General features: G+C 47.3%; 1 protein-coding gene across 7 annotated transcripts in view; it reads left to right on the top strand.

The window, feature by feature from the left end:
* Nucleotides 1-296: 296 nt before the first annotated feature.
* BCL2 (BCL2 apoptosis regulator) overlaps nt 297-20,072 on the top strand; it is a 197,313-nt gene continuing 177,537 nt past the window's right edge. The window contains exons 1-2 of one of the 7 annotated variants that reach the window (XM_070779156.1): nt 297-1,975; nt 4,972-19,117. In XM_070779156.1, the coding sequence (XP_070635257.1) occupies nt 1,421-1,975; nt 4,972-5,073 (657 nt within the window). In that variant the 5' untranslated portion in view covers nt 297-1,420 and the 3' untranslated portion in view covers nt 5,074-19,117. Of the gene's footprint in view, nt 1,976-2,119; nt 3,791-4,971; nt 19,118-20,072 lie in introns of those variants that run through there. The other 6 variants (XM_070779155.1, XM_019986621.2, XM_070779157.1 and 3 more) reach the window with 6 other exon arrangements.

Here is a 20,072-nt window from a genome sequence, read left to right as displayed (position 1 = left end):
TTCTTTTTTTGAATGAACCGTGTGACGCACGCACAGGAAACCGGGCGGTTCGAGCGGAGAATGAAGTCAGAGGCCGGGCCCCCCGCGCCGCCCCCTTCCTCCCGCCGCCCCGCCCCGCGCCCGGTCCCCCCGCCGCCGCGAAGGTGCGGGCGCCGGGCCCCCCCGGGCGGCGTCCTCGGCCGGAGCGCGCGGCGCGGGGGCGGGGAGAGGGTGCGCGGCCCGGAGGCGGGGTGCGCCGGTGGGGTGCAGCGGAAGAGGGGTCCGGGGGGGGAGAACTTCGTAGCAGTCATCCCTTTTTAGGAAAAGAGGGGGAAAAAAAATAAAGCCCTCCCCCGCCAGCGCCGCCTCCCACCCTCGCTGCACCACACACAGCGCGGGCTCCTCGCGCTCGGCACCGCGGGGCCGGCGCGGCCAGCCTGCGTCTATCGGCAGCTCTTCGGAAAATGCATTGGCCGTTCGGAGTTTGATCCGGAGAGGATCCCCGCCCGCGTCCGCGGCTCGCCCGCCGACTCCGGCCCGGTGTTCTCTCCCCGGGGAGGCGTGAGGCGGCCCCGCGGACACAGATCCATGTGTGTGCCCGCGCGTGTGTGCGCGCGTGAAAATTGCCGAGAAGGGGAAAATCCCAGGACTTCTGCAAATACCGACTGAGAAATGGTAATTCATCCGCCGCCGCCGCTGCCTTCCGTTTGCTCGTGCTCTTGAGATCTCCGGTTGGGATTCCTACAGACTGACATTTCTGTGAAGAAGTCTAGGAATCAAACTGGAAATTCTAATTTTTTGCACCCCCCTCCCCCAACTCCTGATTCATTTGGAAGTTTTCAGAGCAGCTCTAACTGGAGAGTTCTGAAGATTGAGGGAATCTTTTTGCCTTTTCATTTGTTTTCACAAAAAAGGAAACTTCACAGAGGATCATGCTGTCCTTAAAAAATACAAGTAAGTTCTTTGCACAGGAAATTGGTTTAATGTAACTGTCAATGGGAACCTTTGCGATTTTCACTTTAAGTGCATTGGAGTAAGTTTAATTTCCAGGCAGTTTAATATATTCTCAGCGTGTAACTTGTGTGTGTGCCCTGCTTTCAACCAGCGTATAGAGGGAAACGCACCTGATTTTGACTGATTAGTTTTTTAACCTTTCAGCATCACGGAGGAGGTAGACTGATATTAACAGTAATTAATAATGTGCCTCATGAAATAAAGATCCGAAAGGAATTTAAATAAAAATTTCCTGCATCTCATGCCAAGAGGGAAACACCAGAATCAAGTGTTCCGCGTGATTGAAGACACCCCCTCATCCAGGAATGCAAAGCACATCCAATGAAATAGCTGGATTATAACTCTTCACCCCTCTTGCGGGGCCGTGGGGCGGGCAGCGGGGGGCGAGAGGTGCTGTGGGACCCGGCTGCCTTTCCGCGGCGGAAGGATGGCGCACGCGGGGGGAACAGGCTACGATAACCGAGAGATCGTGATGAAGTACATCCACTATAAGCTGTCGCAGCGGGGCTACGAGTGGGATGCCGGAGACGCGGGCGCCGCGCCCCCCGGGGCCGCTCCCGCGCCGGGCATCCTGTCCTCCCAGCCGGGCCGCACACCCGCGCCCTCCAGGACCTCCCCGCCGCCGCCCCCGGCCGCCGCCGCCGGGCCTGCGCCCAGCCCGGTGCCGCCTGTGGTGCACCTGACCCTGCGCCAGGCCGGCGATGACTTCTCTCGGCGCTACCGCCGCGACTTCGCCGAGATGTCCAGTCAGCTGCACCTGACGCCCTTCACCGCGAGGGGACGCTTCGCCACGGTGGTGGAGGAGCTCTTCAGGGACGGGGTGAACTGGGGGCGCATCGTGGCCTTCTTTGAGTTCGGAGGGGTCATGTGTGTGGAGAGCGTCAACCGGGAGATGTCGCCCCTGGTGGACAGCATCGCCCTGTGGATGACCGAGTACCTGAACCGGCACCTGCACACCTGGATCCAGGACAACGGAGGCTGGGTAGGTGCTCGTCTGGATGTGAGTCTGAGCGGGACACCTCGGTCCCAGTGCGGTCCGAGTGGTGGGGTGTGGCTGGGCCCAGGGTCAAGGGCAGGCCGGTGGAGTAAAACCACGTGTGTGGCCTCCCTTTCTCTTCCCCTGCAGAGAGCTCTCCCTGCCAACCCTACCGTGATCACTCCTTCCCTGGAGACATTGCTTCCCTTGAGCCAGCCACTGAGGTCCAAAGATCCAGCCTTTGCTGCTCAGTAGAATTTGGGGATAAAGGGCATCCCTTCAAGGTTTCCCAAGCTTGGGGATCCAGGGATCCCCATGATCACAGTACCTGGTGGAGTAGCTTATTGAAAAGGAGCATTTCAGGGACAACTCATAAACTGGACACCAGGCTGAGTCCTGACTATCTGCATCAGAAATAAGCTCCCCTGGGGGTTTCTGCTTTGTCCTAAGATTTGAAAACCACTGGATTAGAAGAGCAGACTCCTCTAGAGGCCCAGGGGCCTGTCTTCTCTGACTCACTTGGTAAAATCTACCCAAAGAGGAAAACCATTGTAGCCCCTTTCCCTAGAAAACTTGGATGATTGTGAAAAGGTAAGTTGACTTCCAGAGTCTGTTGACACTGACCTCCAATTTGTGGCACGTTCATAGTGGGCATGACCTTGTGTCTTGAAGAACCCTGGGCTATGGGTGTTTGTTGCATCACTGACAGATTTCGCATTGGCCGCCTACCTTATGTTCTGCTTCTATAACTTGTGTATGATTTAGAAGTTTGCTGGAATTTTTAGACTATTTTATTTTCCACCCTAACCTACAATGCACATCGTTTGGTGGGATGCTCTGCTGGGCAAACTTGCGTCCAGAGTATCTTTATAAAGATAGAAGAATTGATTCTTAGCTGTGGATTCTCATGCTGTGACTTTAGTTGAAGTGATTGATGCTTGTATTTTTGAAGAACATCTGTGAGCTGTTTTTTTTTTTTTTCCCCTGGTACTGTTGTGCTAGACAGTCTCTGTCATGTCACCATAAAGTTCTTTTGTGAGCGTGATTCTTTGGGGGAGGAGTACAGCTCATAAGACTGAAGAAGTGTCATTGACGTCTATACTTCGTATCTGAAATGATTAATTTGTGAAAGAGTAAAAGAGGAATAACTCTGGTTCAAGTTTTTTGCAGACTTTTTGTTTTAATCTGAAGAGCTATCTTTGAAAAAGGATGCCATGCAGTGCTTCCTTTTACAGTCTCCAGGAGGATTACTACTATTACTATTTTATAGGACCTAACAGGAGCAAAAACCTTAGAAGTCACTACACGTGGGTTCGATTTCAAGAAGCACATTACGTATTTTATACAGCTTACAAAGTGTGCTAGTATGAGGGGGCTGAAAAGAGAAAAGTCCAAGAAAAGTAGGTGACTGACGTGAACACCTGACCCCACGCGACCAGAGTTGACGAAACATTGATACCACTGTTCAGTGTTTGAAAGTGAAATCCCTATTTAATCTCTGAAATTTGTTAATAAATGCTTTTTGTGAATTGTTTGTTTCTTTGAGATCCCAAATTATCAGATCTTTAGTAATTCTGGAAGAGTTCTGTAGAAGGTGTAAGGAATAATAGGTGGTTTTGTTTTTAACCACTATAACCAAAGAGGTAGGGACTTCCAGACACCAAAAGGATCATTTTGAGACCAAAGTAAAACTAACTGAACAGTTTGACTATTACATAACTTTTGTGAAAAAATATTAAAAAATGTTTCTTTCTAGTTGAAAGAAAGCCAAGGTGGTAACTGTCATGTGTCAAGTAATTCAATAAAAAGATGGGAAGCGGAGACATATGTTTATGATAGAAATTAAGATGTAATCTTGATCTTTGTTGTCAAATTGTGGTACATTAACATCTCATACAATTGAATTTTCTTTTTAAGTGAAGGCCCGCTCGTTCCTCCTTTCAAAATAGAATTTTCTTAGTAGAGCCTATCTTTGTGGTCAACAGGTATCTGAGGTTGATAAATGTAGAGGCTACATTTTATGATGCCAAACCACAATTACGTATCATAGAACATGATAAACTTTTTCTTGACAAAACCTCTTATAGTAAAAATAAATCATATAGAAGCACAAACTGCTGACGGTGAAATGTGTAGCGTTCAGGACAACATAGAGATGGATGGCTAAGTAGGAAAACAAAGGACTTTGGCAGAAAAAAGTGTGAGGAAATGCTATCATAAATGGACACTTTGGAATAATAAAAGAGGCAGTATTATTTGAGAAGTATGTTTGGGAGACTGATTTACATGTCCTTTCCAAAGATGCATTATGAACCTAAATTTTTATTTTGAGCATTTGGCATCCAGACAGATTTTCCTCCCAATTTGCACCAATCAGAGTTGCTTCTCTCATAACACGTGTTGTGCGGCATAAAGGACTCGGTGAGGATGAGCAAGTTTCAGAGGAGAGCTGACACATTCTCTTGACGTTGGACAGTAACTTGCACTGCTTACAGGACTCAGTGGATCAGCCCATCTGCTGAATCTGTTCTGATGGGGGCTTTAGACTCAAAGTCACACTTGTTCTTTGCTGCTGCTGCTTCGGAGGCTGAGGGAGAATGGTTTGCATTCCATGCTCCGTAAGCTGCAGAAAGCAGGGCCTGGGATGGTAAGTGTCTGAGAGGTGGTCTCAGAAGTCTGCACGTCACACAAACACTGGAGAAGAGACTGGCTGTGGAGTGGACGGGGCTCTATCCCTGAGTCTGAATAAAGCATCCAGAGGGAGCAGGATAGCAGAGCAGCGAGACAGCAGTGGCTCTAGGAAGCGTCTGAGACCTGCCCCTCCACGTTTGGGAGCTCGCGGGCGTCCCCTGGGAGCGTCTTGGAGGAGTGGCACCTCAGGTCCCACCCAGAGCCTCTGAGTCAGAGTCTGTGGTTCGCACGTCTACAGGTGTTGGGGTGCACGGGGGGGTTAGAGGTGCCGGCTACCATCACCGACCACTGATTCCCGTGACGTCTTTTAGGAAAAACGAGAGTCCGGGAGGGGTCCTGCAGCGTCCCCTTCCAGTGGCCTCCTGGGATCCGTGGTGGTACCTAGGATGCCAAGCACATCTGGCATCTGCTAGACGGGCTGAGCTTTGGAGGAGAGAGGCTGGAATGCTGTAGAGACAGGAGCGGAATGATCACAAGCTCTGACCTCTCAAGGATGTTTTCTGTGGTAACTATATAATCTGGGGGCCTTCCTCGGTGGCTCAGCGGTAAAGAATCCACCTGCAATGCAGGAGACAAGGGTTCCGTCCCTGAGTCAGGAAGATCCCCTGGGGGAGGGCAGGCAACCCACTCCAGTCCTGGTGGGCTACAGTCCATAGGGTCAAAGAGGGTTGGACACGACTGAAGCCGCTGAGCACAAGACAATATGTACTCGCACTGGTGGCCCCGTTGAAGTGAGATAGCTTTCCCACTCCAGTTCAAGACAGGAAACTTAACTCTTAATGGCTATATTCAGTATTGCTTTATCCCCTTGTAACTCAGTTCAAATTTCTGTAGATGAGTTTAGGGGCCCTGGGACCACTTCACGGCCAAGGTGGCTTTTGCAAGCACAGGCTTGAGATGTAGGCAGGTTTATGGTGAACGGTGCACTCTGAACTGAGAAACGTGACCTTTTGCTTCATGTCTTAGGAGAGCGGGAGACGTCTGACAACTGCAAGGAAAAGATGCTTTAATAGGCGATTGGCTTCCTTCTGCTGAGATGGTGGGGCAGCTTTTTTTGTGTGCTCATGTTTTGGTCTCTGTGGTTTAGGAAGACAGGAACTTGCTTCTCCACATCCAGTAGAGGTTGGCTTCCTTTTTGTTAGTTGGTCGGCAAGCAGTTTCTCTTTTCTGTGCATGGTCCACATCCACTCACTCGATTAGCTGGAAAGCAAGACCGTTCTCAGGCCAGTGTACAAAATTCGTGAGAAAGCATCGTTTTCAGTGGTTAAGCATTAGCTGCTTAAGGCCAGTTTTGGCAGCAAAATGATAGGGTTAAAAATAGCCCAAAGACGATCCGGTCTTAGATAATATATTTAATGATGAACTTTCCTTGGGAAAGTGCATCTTTCTGCCTGCGAAGAATCATATGACCCCTTTCAATAATTTATTTGGTAGAGAAAAGATACATTAGGGCTCCTAGAGTTTGCAGTCATGTGCTGTTGAGCAATCACATTTGGGGACTTTTGTAAAATTTGACAGTTCACTCAGTTCTCTTTTCTGTTTTAGGGCTTTTGTTGCTGTTTAGTGTCAGTCGAAAACATGGCTTTCTTCTGTGCATCCTGTTACTTTTAGCTGTGCTTTCTAGTGAGAACGGATTGATCTTTTTAGCAATCCTTGGTTGAACCGGTACATTTCAGAGTCCCTAAATGTCATTAGGCTGCATAGTACACCAGGTAACAGAAAGCCACGTTTTTTTTTAAGCCAGACTCTTATAGTTTGTCTCTTCTCCCAGTCCTAGTCCGCGTTTCGGAGGCTGATAAGCCCACTCATAAAGCACGTGTGTGGGTGCTGTGTGTGTTAATAGCAGTCTGTCCCGCTCAGCACACCCCACACCCATTGCTGAGGTCCTCCATCGTGTCTTCGCAGGAGCAGCGTTTCAGCGGTGGTGCAGTATTTGTGCTAGAAAAACAACACTGTCTTTGTAGTGTACGACTAAGAAGGTTTTTTTACCCCCAGAGATACATTGTGTTTGAGGTTCAAAGGTTCTGTTAAACCTTTTTAAAGTCATCTAATAGCGCCTGACTCAGGTATGGCGGTAACCTCGCACGCTGGCCCCCTTCCCCCAGCTTCATACAGGGGACCACTCGGAGAAGTGAGCCCAGCACGGGGCTCTTCTTTCATCCCTCTTGGTCTGATTCAAACCAAGTGAGTGCGTGAGGTTGAAACAGGATTAAGGATGAAAGTTAGCCGAGGACAGGGATGGCTATTCAGCAGACCTGACTGCACGTCCCCTCTGTGCCCAGTCCTCGGTCAGGTTGGGCTGAGTCCTCTCTGTGCCTGGTCCTGGGTCAGGTCAGGCTGAGTCCCCTCTGTGCCCGGTCCTGGGTCAGGTCGGGGTTCAGGGAGGAGGGCGTTTTCCCTGCCCTGGTTGCTGTCACAAGCTGGGGCTGGAGATGTCATGAATTCTGTTGCCACCAGCCCAATGAGATGATTCTAAACTCTCAGATTTAGAGGGGAAAAACAAAAAGCTAGTATGTGTTATTTTGCATACACTTCAGTATTTGTCTGAAAAAGTTATTTCTAACCATATGGCTATTCATGTGTGCATTAGGCCTGATTTAACTAGAGAGGAATATAGATAATTTGAAAAAATACTGTTACACAGACATGTGCTTAAGAGAACTGAAAGGCAAGGGGAGTTCCCTTGTTAAATATTTACCCATTAGGCGCTGTTTATACATATTATGAAGACTTAATAAACACTAGTCTGCAGTTTTTAAAGTATTTCATTAATTCTTTTTCAGTAAGAGACAATCAAGCTCTGATGAAGATGGTTGGAATAGATTAATTTGAAGAACTATCTTTCTTAAATCGTTCTGGTATGCAGAAAAGTCAGAGTCGATTTGAACCAAAACAGGGGAGAGATGAAAAGAAAAGCTTTGGTTTTGGCTTGGTTTTAGATTCTAGTCCTGTTTCTGTTTGTTAAGAGGCTTCTCTTCCAAAACTCTACATACGGAAATTCCTAGTCCACCGTGACATTCCTGTTCCTGAAGAGCAGGTGTTTACCATCTAACGTCTTTTATTCGTGGTCGTCTTTCTCTAATGAAGGTTGTAAAACTTTCGAAATCACGACAAAGCCATTTTCGTTTCTAAAAGTATTTTTGTAGATTGCTGATTGTTCTGATCTGCTCGATTCTGTAGTGCCAACATGATTTCTCTGCTCTTTATTTGTCAGACAAAAGATAAACCCAGCTGTCCTTCCGTGAGCACGATGACGGGGTGTTTGTTTCTCTCTCTCCTGAGCCACGTGGGCTTTCTCATCAGGACCTACCCCCCTCCACCCTGCACCAGCCTCCATCACTGACCCCTACCTGCCCATCATCCCACGCTGGGGGACCTGCAAGGTCAGCTCCTTGTGAGCCTCTAGCACGTGAAGGGGGGCTCACCTGAAGGGAAGAGCACTGTGTCTGGATAGCAAGGGAGAGGGGCAGGAAAGGGGTCTGTCCAGGCTGGGATATCTGAACCCCATCTGCATTCTGGCCACAAGCAGCCAGGCAAGGAAAAATTCTGTGATCAGATATGATGGCTTTCCCTCCAGAGACCATAAATTCCAACCCTGTGCAGGAAAAAGATAGGATCTGCTGGAAGAGTGTACTGGCTCCGATCTCTGCAGTGGGAGACTAGAGTGGGGCTGATACTGTAGCCTGAGATGAAGTTTCACTAACTCAACGCAGCTAAAATAGCTTATACTGAAGACTACTTCCCCAAACACCCTCTTAAGCATGTTAGAAAGGGAATCTCCCTGCCAGGCTGGTGTGGCCGTTGGTAGCAGTTATAAACGCACTAAGGGCTACTTGGCTGATTTTCTCAGGCGATGGACCAGGTTCTATGAGAAAGTTCCCTGATATTTCCATTCTGCTCCTTGTTTTGCCTTCAGAATTTCAGAGATCGAGCCACATTCCATTTTCAGTTAATAATCAGCTCATCTGTGCTCTGGAGCTTCAGCATAACGAGTCAGCTTATGACCAGCCCCCTCACCTCTCTATTCCTGGGTCCTAAAACCGACCCAAGGATCCGTGGTATCAAGTGAAGCTGAAATTTCTCCTAAAACCGACCCAAGGATCTGTGGTATCAAGTGAAGCTGAAATTTTCCAAGGGAGATTTTACTGTTGAGAACAATACATCTTTATTGTGACAGTCCCAATTACTGCATTTCTGTATTTTTAAACTGTCTTTTCTTAAGCTGCAGAAGAATATGGAGAGTTTCTGACTTCTGGTGCTTGGAGTGCCCGACCAGGCATCAACGTTGTGGGCTGTCTTTTCTTGACTTTTTCCAACTCTTCTTCACCAATACTCAGATTTCTTCTGCTTTAAGCACGATGAATGTCATACCTATGTGTTACCTCTGAAATAGAATTTTCGAAGAGCATATGGGATAAGTACTTAGTCCCCTTAGTTCAGTGCCTCCTTACAATTAGCATAGGAATAAAATTAATTGCATCATTATATCATCATATTTAGATATTGATATTTTATTTCTTGAGGGAAAAAGATCTATAAAGGATGTTCGTTGACACCTCTAAGTCTAAATTTCAGGACTGTCTCCTCCCATTTTCTTTATGAATTCCTGCCAGGATTGTCTTTCTTGACTTCTCTCTTTTTAACACTGAAAATTTTTACAGGTGGTTTGAAGCTATTTTCTAACAAAATTGTAAATATAATAATGCAGAGTCACTTACTATTTAAGTGACAACATAAGAAGAAAAATGATGTGAAGAAGTCTTAATCAAGGAAAATGAGCAATTGTTTGCAAATCGTAACCACGAGGAGTTCCTAGCAACGGGCAGTGATGGGAACGGAAGGGTTTTAACGATCCTGCTATTGTGTAGGGCACAGACACTGCCTATTTCCATTGAAAAAAATTTATTGAGGGCTTACTATGTGCAAAACTCTATGCCGAGTGTTTCACTTGAGTGAAAAATGTGGAAGATAACCTTTGCATCTAAGGAACTCTCTGACCAGTAGTGAGACTGAGATAAGTGCTGTGTAAATTGCTGTAATCCTTGACACACTTCAGTGGACTGCCATCCGGTCCAGCCAGAGGGGATCTGGCTGAGATGCATGCAGGAGATGATGGGTAGGAGATACAGGGGAGGGCAGGCCGGGTAGCTGAGCTGGAGGAGGCAGGACAGGTGGGAATGCTTGCGGCATCACTGGGGGGTTAAGAGTCTGACTGGCCTGGGGCATAGAGAGCCCTGGTGAGCTAAGACTGGTCCTAAGTCTGTGTTTAACTTGGTAGATGTTAAAAGGGTTATTGAAAGCGTTCTGAGTCAAGGCGGGATGTGTGGGCTTGAGGAGGATGACAGTGGCTGAGGCTGGACTGTGGGAGCCAGGAGGGAGGCCTGCATCACGGCGGCTGGGGAGTGGGGACCCGGAGGACTGAACGGACCGAACGTGAGCAGGGAGGCAGGGGAGGAAGCGGAGGCGCGAGTCCAAACCCAGGCTGTTTCCCAGAAAACAGCGGTGGTCCTTCAGAGAGCAAGGAATGCTAAGAAACGTGACTGGTGGGATAAATGTGATGGAATGAATTTTGGACAATTTCAACTTGAGCTCCTAATAGAATCGTCATCGCTCAGTCATATCCGACTCTTTGTGACCCCATGGACTACAGCCCGCCAGGCTCCTCTGTCCATGGGATTCTCCAGGCAAGAATACTGGAGTGGGTGGCCATGCCCTCCTCCAGGGGATCTTCCCGACCCAGGGATCGAACCTCTGTCTCCTGCACTGCAGGTGGATTCTTTATCACCAAGCCACCTGGGAGTCCCCCTGCTCCCCGCCAATAGGATGCCCGGGTGGGAATGCCCCGTGGCAGTTGGTCTTAAGGATCAGGAGCTCGAGAGAGACTCTGAGGCTGGAGTACGCTCTGCCTTTTCCCAGTCCCCGTCGATCGCCCGTTTCCCTTCTTCATTTCCCAGCCTGGTCCTGGCTTCCCCTGCTGGCTCTGCCTTCTTTGATTACTGCTGCTTCCACAGCACCTTCCCGCCAAAGTCCTCTGTAGGCATCTAGCGATTGAATGGAGGTGTTTACCTCGAAGTTTTACGCTTCAGAGCTTGGCTCTCCACTACTGGTTGCCTACTTAAAAGATAATTCACTGAGTCAGATTAGTGTTATCCCAGCATCCCTATAGCATCCTCCCTTTGTAGGGATCTTACACGGTCAAGGTGTTCTCCTTCATTGGCACTTTCTCACTTGATAAAATAGTTCTGGGCCTTGCCTGGCGGTCGAGGGTTAAGACTCTGAGCTCCCACTGTAGGCGCGTAGATTCAGTCCCTGGTTGGGGAACTAAGATTCCAGATGCCTCACATGCACCACAGCTCCCCCGCCAAAAAAACAAGAAAAGAAACAGTCCTCCTATCGCATTTAAGCTGCACCCAGCGTAGCAGATAATAGGTGTGCGCAGTGACTGTTGATTGAATAGATGGATTGTGACAGAGGCAATTTTTAGTCTAGTTTTTATTTATTTTATTTTTGGGTCTGTTGGGTCTGTATTGCTTTGTGCAGGCTTTCCTCTAGTGTCATCTAACGGGCTGCTTTTTGTGGTGGTGGTGGGGCTTCTCAGGCTGTGGCCTCCCGTTCTGTGGTCCCCAGGCTCCGGAGCACAGGCTCAGTAGATGCTGGCACGCAGGCGCAGCTGCTCCGCGGCCTCTGGGATCTTCCTGGACCAGGGATCGAAGCGGTGTCCCCCGCCCTGGCCGTCGGATTCTCATCCACTGGGCCAGCAGGGAAGTGGGATAGAGGGGCTTCGAACATCAAACTCACCCTCACGACTGCTGTCCCCACCTATTCTACAGGCACATGTGTCCCACTCCATGATGTCCCGTTAAAGGGATGTGTGTGTTCCCTTGGTTCTGACACTGAAGCTCCAGTACTTTGGTCACCTGATGAGAGGAGCCAACTCATTGGGAAAGACCCTGATTCTGGGAGAGATTGAAGTTAGGAGGGGAAGGAGGTGGCAGAGGATGAGGTGGGTGGATGGCATCACTGACTCGATGGACATGAATTCGAGCAAACTCCAGGAGATGGTGAAGGACAGGGGAGCCTAGCGTGCTGCAGTCTATGGTGTCACAGAGTCGGACACGACTTGGCAACTGAACAACAACAAAACGATGTGTCCAAATGTCCTGTCCCACCGACCTGTTGAGGTTTAGTAGCAGCAAATGAAGAAAAATACCTAAGTGTTTTAATTTCACCCATCATTGAATTGAAACAGTACGCCATTCATACCTGAAAAGAAATCCTTTAGATTTTGCTTTATATTAAACATTGAACTTTCATAAAAGTCCTTAATGCTAGTATTAGAGACCCTTCAGTTGCCTCGTTGTATCTGTTTATATAAAAACTACACGCCCTCGGTCTGCACATATGTGCACGTGTCAGTCACTCAGTCGTGTCCGACTCTCTGTGACCCCATGGACTGCAGCCCGCCGGGCTCCTCTGTCCTTGGGGATTCTCCAGGCAAGAAGACTGGAGTGGGTTGCCATGCCCTTCTCCAGGGGATCTTCCCAACCCAGGGATCGAACCCAGGTCTCCTCCATGCGGGCAGGTTCTTTACCGTCTGAGCCCCAGGGCAGCCCTGTATATGCACAGCTGCTCTCAGTTCTGCTGTTCTATGTCTCAGACCCAGTTCAGACAGTCTTGACGTCTAGGATTATTTTCATTTTCTTACCGTTTAAGAAAGAGGACTCCTGCATGGTTCTCACGGTGGGGAAAAGTGGTTTCTCCTTTCTTATCAACATGGTAGCGCAAGTATGAAAGAAGTGTGCCATGAAGTCACGAGGGCAAGTGGCCCCCTAGTCGTTCTCCCCGGAAAACAAGCAGCAATGGAAGGTGGGAGTCAGTGCAGCTCAGTGTTCCCAGGGGAGAGAGCACCCGGGATTTCATTTCCCCAGACACTGACCACCAGGAAGACCACCCAGGGGTGGCAGGGAGCAGCCCACTGGCCTGGCAGCCTGGGGCTCGGTTCTCTGTTATGGCTGAAGCAGACATCACAGCTCTCTGTGGTTTCTAAGAACTGGTGGAATTTGCATGTTGAGAATCCTCGTTCCTTGGCATGAAGCAGACTCAAAAGCATCGTTGCTCATCATTTGTCATCTGTTGGAGAAAGAGCGTGTGATTTGTTTACTTGTAATGAAGCTTGACCATACTTCTCCAGGGGCCTTTGCAAGAAGGATGTGTCAGCTTACAGACCTGTCCCCATGAATAAAACCACAGGCAAATGCTCCCCCCATCTTCCCTTCTCCCCTCTCATTTCTGTGCTTTATGTCCCCACTGCCGGGCCCTCTTCAAGGGCTTATCTGTGGGTGAGTTCAGAAACTTCAGATGATAAAGGACACCCAGATAATTGGCCGGTTCTCCAAAGTGTCTGTCCCCTCAGCTGCTGCCAGATTCCCTCTTAATGAGTCCGTGCAGTGACGGTGGGGTCTGAGCTCCTCCAGCTCCGTGGGAAAATGAGCTTCCCTGCATTGTAACAGCTTGTGGCTCGGGGGGAAAATGACAGCCATTGCACAAGTTTCCTTTGAATGTAGTTTTCTTTCCCATAAATGATACTTGGAGAATACACTTAAGGGGTTATTAGTTTTCTATTTCATGCTTGGCCTGTGTGTGAGAATAACACAAGCTGTCACTGCAAATCAGCAGCTCCACACACTTTGTTGGGTTAATGTGAGCATTTAATATTTGGCTCGATTAAAAATTAACTGATGAAAAGTACATGTCCAATGGAATTTGAAAATGCCTTTTGTAGGGACTGTTGGAAGGGCATGGCCAGTGAGTAAATCAGTGGTTTGCAGATGTGGAGACTCTGGGGAAATTCAGTACAAGTTGAGACACTTGACTCTTCCTTCAAGCGTCTCTACCTGTTTGGCTTATCGTGAAGTTGAAACAGACGTCCTCGTTCGTGTTAGAATGGACCCACTTGCATCTCTGTGCTTTCTGGTAAAAGAGTGCGTGTGTGAGCCTACAATTGAAGCAGACAGAGCAAGAAATGGGTTATTCCTTTATCCCACATTTTTTTTTTTTTTTTTAGTTGACTGCACGCTGTAGGCCAGCTTGGAGAGGGGATAGCTGGAGTCTAGGGGGTAGAGTTCATTCGACAACGACTGTAGGAGCACAGGCGGGTGCTGGGGATGAAGACGTGCGCCCCTGTCTCAGCATTTATCAGAGTTGGCAGGCCCTCCCAGGACAGGTGCTACAGAGGCTGGGCTGGGGGCAGAGTGCCTCCAGCAGGCCGAGCCCGGGGACAGAGGGGTCCAGGCTGGCTTGAGGGTGGGACCCTTGCCTCCAGCACAGGCAGGGGGTGAGGGTTCCATCCCTGCTCAGGGAACCAGGACTACCTGCCCGCCTGCCCGCGGCACCCTGCCAAAAAAGCAGGTGAGGCTGGAGTGTACCTCCATGAGGGGTTTATTCTAGAAAAATTACTCTGGCTCCACTCAGCTAACGAGGCCAGTGATGTTACTGGCCCAGGAGCCCTGCAGACCCTGGGAGCCGACAGACAGACGTGCAGCGAGGACCACGAGGAGCCGCTCGCTTGGAGCCACGACTGGACTGGAGAGACTTGTAGGAAGATGTGCAACTGCCTGAATGCCTCAAAGCGTCACTCGTGTCCTCTTCAGTTCTGGTGGTCTTTTTCCTCTAGTTGCTTTGAAAAGAATACGGTCAGTGTTCTGGTTATATATGAGTAGTTTTTAAATTTCCCATTCTCTTAAATCAACACTGCCATATTGAAACATTTTTAATTAGAATTCACAAAAATCGTGAATCTTTTTGTTACAATGCGGTAGTTCTTCATTAACAATCAGTTACTAAAGGTGTATTTGAAGAAAGAATTCAGTTAGGAAAGGCAGGTTTCCTAGAGTTGTGTTTCCAGGGGAAAACATCACAACAGTGGTCTCTCGCCTTGATGGCGTATTTTAAATTTTCCAAAGGAGCTTCGAATCTGTTGGCCCATTTCTTTTTTTTTTTTTTTTTTTTTGGCCCATTTCATCTTCACAAAACTCTAGGCAGAGCGGGGTTATGTTCCCACTTCTCTTCGCCTTTCCCTCCCACACCCTTTTTATTATTTGTTTATTCACACATGAAGAGAAAACGTTGACTCACAAAGCTACAGGAGACCCAGTAAGTCCAGAGAAGCAGGAGTTCAGTGCGACTCAAGAGTCCAGGAGATACTTCTCTCTGCGCTGCTTCTCAGAGTCTGTTTTCATAAGGACACCGGATTTCTTAATAGAAACCTAAACGAGTGCATCTGATTTTGGAAAGTAGTATCCTTTACTGCTCTTTATCTCAAGCACTTTCAGGAAAAGTAAAACGTGGTCTCAACATTTCAGGTTACTTTGAGATGCGTTCTGTGTGAACGGCAGAGGGACGTCTCATGTTTGCCACAGGACGCTCTTGAGCTGGGTGCTCTTGACCTTGAAACTCCTCGGGTCAGTAACGCAGTGAATGTGAGAATTTGCTAAATCGCCACGTGAGGGTTCTGGAAGACAGCCCCTTTTAGCAGGGGGCAAGTGGGATTGTATGAATGTAAGTGATTGCTGCTGGCTGGCACCTAACTAGCAATCTGTGGTTTTATTTACTTTTAAGATCAGGCTCCTGTCTTTAGGGAACCAACATCAATTTGGTGAGTGAAGGGTTTTTTGAACTGAAACAATGATGGTGCTTTGATCAGTAGAGTTTCCTGAGTTCCTAAGGGGCATGTGGATTATACTTCAGTTCAACTTTGTTCATTCAACGAATAATTTAAGAGTGCTGGATCTGTAACAGAAATCACGACAGCCAGGGACTGTCTCTCATTCCTCTGTGAATCCAATGTTTCGGGGAAGGCAGGACAGTAAACAGGCAAGTGGTTGACAGTATAATAAATACTGAGGCTGCTGCTGCTGCTAAGTCACGTCAGTCGTGTCCGACTCTGTGTGACCCCATAGACGGCACCCAACAGGCTCCTCTGTCCCTGGGCTACAGCAAAGCAAAAACAGGAGATTAGGTACAGGAGTGCTGATGGGGGAATTTAATGTCTTGTATTCATTTCTGAGTTTTTCCAGTAGTATTGTTTTTTACCCAGAGGATGAGTGATTTTTCATTTTTAAAAAATTTTTTATTTTATGTTGAAGTATAACCAATTAACAATGTGATCATTTCAGGCAAAGGGACTCAGCCGTATAAACGTATTCATTCTCCCCCAAACTCCCCTCCCATCCAGGCTGCCACACAACACTGAGCAGAGGTCCCTGGCTGTGCAGCAGGCCCTTGCTGGTGATCCGGTTTAAATGCAGCAGTGTGCCCATGTCGATCCCAGTCTCCCCAAGTATCTCTTCCGTCCGTCCTTCCCTCCTGGCAGCCCTGAGCTCATTCCCTATGTCTGTGAGTCTGTTTCTGTGTTATAAATAAGCTCATTTGTATGTTTCTTTTCATACTGTGCGTATAGGGGATGTCTGTGCTGTTTCTCCTGCTGTCTGACTGACTTTACTCGGTGTGACAGTCTGCAGGTCCATCCACGCTGTGGCAAACGACATGTTTTCATTATTTTTAATGGCTGAGTAATATTCCATTTATGTATGTGCCATGTCTTCTTTATCCTGAATGCCTCTAAAAAAGTAACAGCTGAGAACATGGTGTTGTATCTTAAAGTGAATGCCTCTCTCTCTCTCTCTCTCTATATCTATATATATATATATATAATATAATACAGCCTGCATATGAGTTTAAAATGGGTGTCCATGATCAATACAGGATTAAAGAAGACCTGCTACCTTTTAAATTTATTTTTATTTTTTGGCCATGTCGCCTGGCATGTGGGATCTCAGTTTCCCAACCAGGACTCAGACTCACACCCCTCATTGGAAAGCGGGCCCCTAACCGCTGGACCACCAGGGAAACCCCAGACCTACTGTTTTTGGCTCAGTGCCTGGATCGCTTTCCCCGATACCCCTGCCAATCCTGCCACACCCCTACTTCCATTCCCCCCACACTGGTCATTGGCCTCAGTCACTGGGAGTCAGGAGGAAGGAAGGAAGCTGATATTAATTGGACCTCAACATGTGCCAGCCTCTGAGTTTAACACCTTTATGGATAGAAGATTATTTAACCCCAGTAACCTCCCCTCTGACGGTAGGAAGTAGAATTATGGATGAGGAAATAGAGGTTCTGCAAAATCAAGTCACTGCCTAGTAAGAGGCAAAACCAGATCCTTTTTTAGGCCATCCAAGTGGTCATTGATAGCCTCTGAGACGTCAAGAAACTTTTTAAAATCTGAAAGCAGAAATTATGAAAAATAACAATCTGATGCATGTGACTTTTTGGTTTCTTTTGCATCTTTTTAGGAAGCCAGTTAGCCGTCTTTATTTTAGTAACTAGGAGGTGAAATCTTTCACTCTATGGACTTTTAAAGTTCTTTTATAGTTGAAAAGAGAGAGAGATGCACACACAGAGAAACAAAGTGTTTCTTCTGTCTCTCTCCTCTTTGGCTCCAATAGTCTGTATAAATAGCCTTTGAAAAATACGTAGTAATCACTGTTTCATACCCAGACGAGACACCTGATTCAGAAACCCTCCCCAGGGCCCGCGTGGGGTGGGGTGTGTGTGTGTGTGTGTGTTGGAATAACAAACCCACAGTGCTTTCCTGGTTCAAGAGAAATGATCTCACTGTCCAATTGTAACCTGCCTAATGCCTTCATCAAAACAGGGACAAGTCTGCGGTTTTACCCCTGGTTTGATCCTTGGCCCTTCACTGTTCTTATTTTAGGCATGACCTTCATGTTTTTTCCAAGAGTCCAGAGTTGGAATGACATGTTACTACCCTTTACAAGATGACGATGTATCTGTTTTTATATTTAGCTGTAAATTTTATTCTACTCATAAACAAACCCACCTCCAGCAACTGTGGTGCATCAAGAGAGAGTTCTTTCCGTCCTCCTCGGTGTGATTGGATACATTTGGCCCAGAACAGCACAGTGTTTCCAGCATAACATTCGAACAGGATGCTGTGTTGATCTCAGGGCTCAGGGAGTGTCCGCATGGGCCAGGAAACTATTTTCTTAAAAGAAACTAAAACACCAAATTCTGACAAGATAGGAAACTCTTACTAGGCTCCTTATGAAACTCTTCCCCACCCCCACTGCAATCTCATTAATTGTTGTATCTCTTGATGTTATTAAACATGTAGAGATGGAATGTTTAATTTTAGGTTCATGTACAGAGTGAAATAACTCAAATTCAAGAGGGAAAAAAAAAAAAACAGTTTTAAGAGGTTTGCTTAATAAAGCATTATAACTTTTAGAGTAGACCTTCATGATATTTCATAAGGAAGCAAAAAAGGAAGGGGAATTATTATTCAGGCAGAGGGACAATAGTAACCTTTCATTAAGTGAGACAGAGTTCAGCATCAAACCCTCCAAGCCCTGGGTTCTGTGTTTGCCAAACTGACGCGCTACCAGATACGCCCCTCTCTCATGGACCAGACTGCTTTCAGAATGCTGTTCCAACATAACCTGATGTGTTTCGTTTATAAGCTCTCACCCAATGGTATGGTATTTTAAAAGGCTGCCTCTGCTCTTTTACAAATCCTCAAACATCCCAGGGACTCCAGATATTTGGGATCTTTGTTCTCTTCATGACCAAGTACGTGACCTCAGGGTTGTCTGGCTGGACCTCAGGATGAGAGGAGGCTTTGGAGTCTGTGTCCAAGACGGGCTTCCTGGCCTCCTCTACGCCAGCTCTCCCTGGGATTATCCATGGTGCCCTGGGGACTGGGAGAGCACCCCTTTGTCACCAGTATCGTTACTTGTGAGCGAAAGGCCTTTGGGACTGCAGACGCCATTCACGCCTTCAGAGACTTCTGTTTTGGTGATTCTGATGATCCTCAGGCCAAATAGGAACAATTTCAACCCCTGCCTTGCAGAGGGATGTCACAGAGTTCATCACATAAAAGCACGTGACGAATAAAAGCATGGCCATCATTCTTAAGAGGTTTGATCTAAAATACATATATACATATATTACATATCTGTACATATGTGTGTGTATCTAGTGATAAACCACAGGTAACTAAAATGCACCATTTTGGTCATTTCTGGGCACAGTTCAGCGCTCTAATACGCACGTTCACACCATCATCCGGGGCTTCCCTGGCGGCTCAGACGTGAAGAATCTGCCCGCAGCGCAGGAGACCGGAGTTCAATTCCTGTGTGGGGAAGATCCCCTGGAGAAAGGAATGGCAACCCACTTCAGTTTTCTTGCCTGGAGAATTCCATGGAGGGAGGAGCCTGGTGGGCTAGGGAGATATAAATAGTATTTACCTCTAGGGACTGTCGTGACAATTAACAAGTGAATACATGCACAGCCCCTGGAGTAGTGCCTAATACACAGTTATCACTGTATAAATCATAACCATTGTTACAATAAAAACAATTTCGAGCTGTGCCATCATTCATGCCCAGAACTTTTCGTCGCCCTGAGCGCCTCCTCCCGCTAGGTGCAGGGAGCCACCGTCCTGGGTTCTGTCTCTATGAACGTGACTACACTGGGTATCTCAGGTAGGTGGAATCATACAATGCTTGTCCTTTTGTGTCTGGTTTATTTTGCTTAATGTAATGTTTTCAAGGTTCATCCATGTTGCAGCATGGCTGGGAATTTCATTTGTTTTTAAGGTTGAATAATTTTCCACCCAATTAAAAAAAAATACATCTTCTCTCAAGGTTAGTTATCATTTTTCCCCAGCCAGTAGAAACTGTGGATATAGTTAATTAGCACTGAGTTGGCAGAGGAGGCCAGCAAATTATTGAAAAATTATTTCTAAGAGTCTGATTGCAAGGAACAAGATAAAAATGCTATTAAGATTAGCCATGGAATAAAGAGCACAGCCGTGTGAGGCTCCTCTGTGTGGGGCAGGCAGTAATGAAGATCTCGGCACCCCTGAGGTTATCAGTGGGATGTGAGCGGGGCGGTCTTCCTTACTCCCGAGGATGCTGCTGCCTCATCAACGCAGGCTTCGTTTCCATAGGAAGAGTTGAAGAGTTCAGGGAAAGTGGGTAATAAGATTCAGAAGTACTTCTGAATCTTATCCATTCTGAATTGTTATTTATTTATTTATCTTTTTAAGATTAGGCTTCAGTCATCTGAAAAACCCACTTAAGTGAAATGATTCATTCCAGAGAGTGAAACAGAGGAAGGAAAGCAGTAATGGTGTAAAAAAAAAAAATTGAAAAAGACCAAAAGACCTTAAATGATTTTTATTTACCTGCTGTAATTTTTCTTCTCCTGCCTCGTTTTTTTGAGTGGAGAATTAGTAGGAACTCACCCAAGTGGCTGTGACTGTTGTGACTTCTGAGGGCGCTTTTGCTGTCTCGCTGCACTTCAGTCTTCCTCTCCGTGCACACATTAC

Source organism: Bos indicus, chromosome 24 (assembly GCF_029378745.1).
Source record: "Bos indicus isolate NIAB-ARS_2022 breed Sahiwal x Tharparkar chromosome 24, NIAB-ARS_B.indTharparkar_mat_pri_1.0, whole genome shotgun sequence".
NCBI classification, from domain to species: Eukaryota; Metazoa; Chordata; class Mammalia; order Artiodactyla; family Bovidae; genus Bos; species Bos indicus.
The sequence above is the reverse complement of the archived record's forward strand: the minus strand, read 5'-3'. Positions and strand labels throughout refer to the sequence as shown.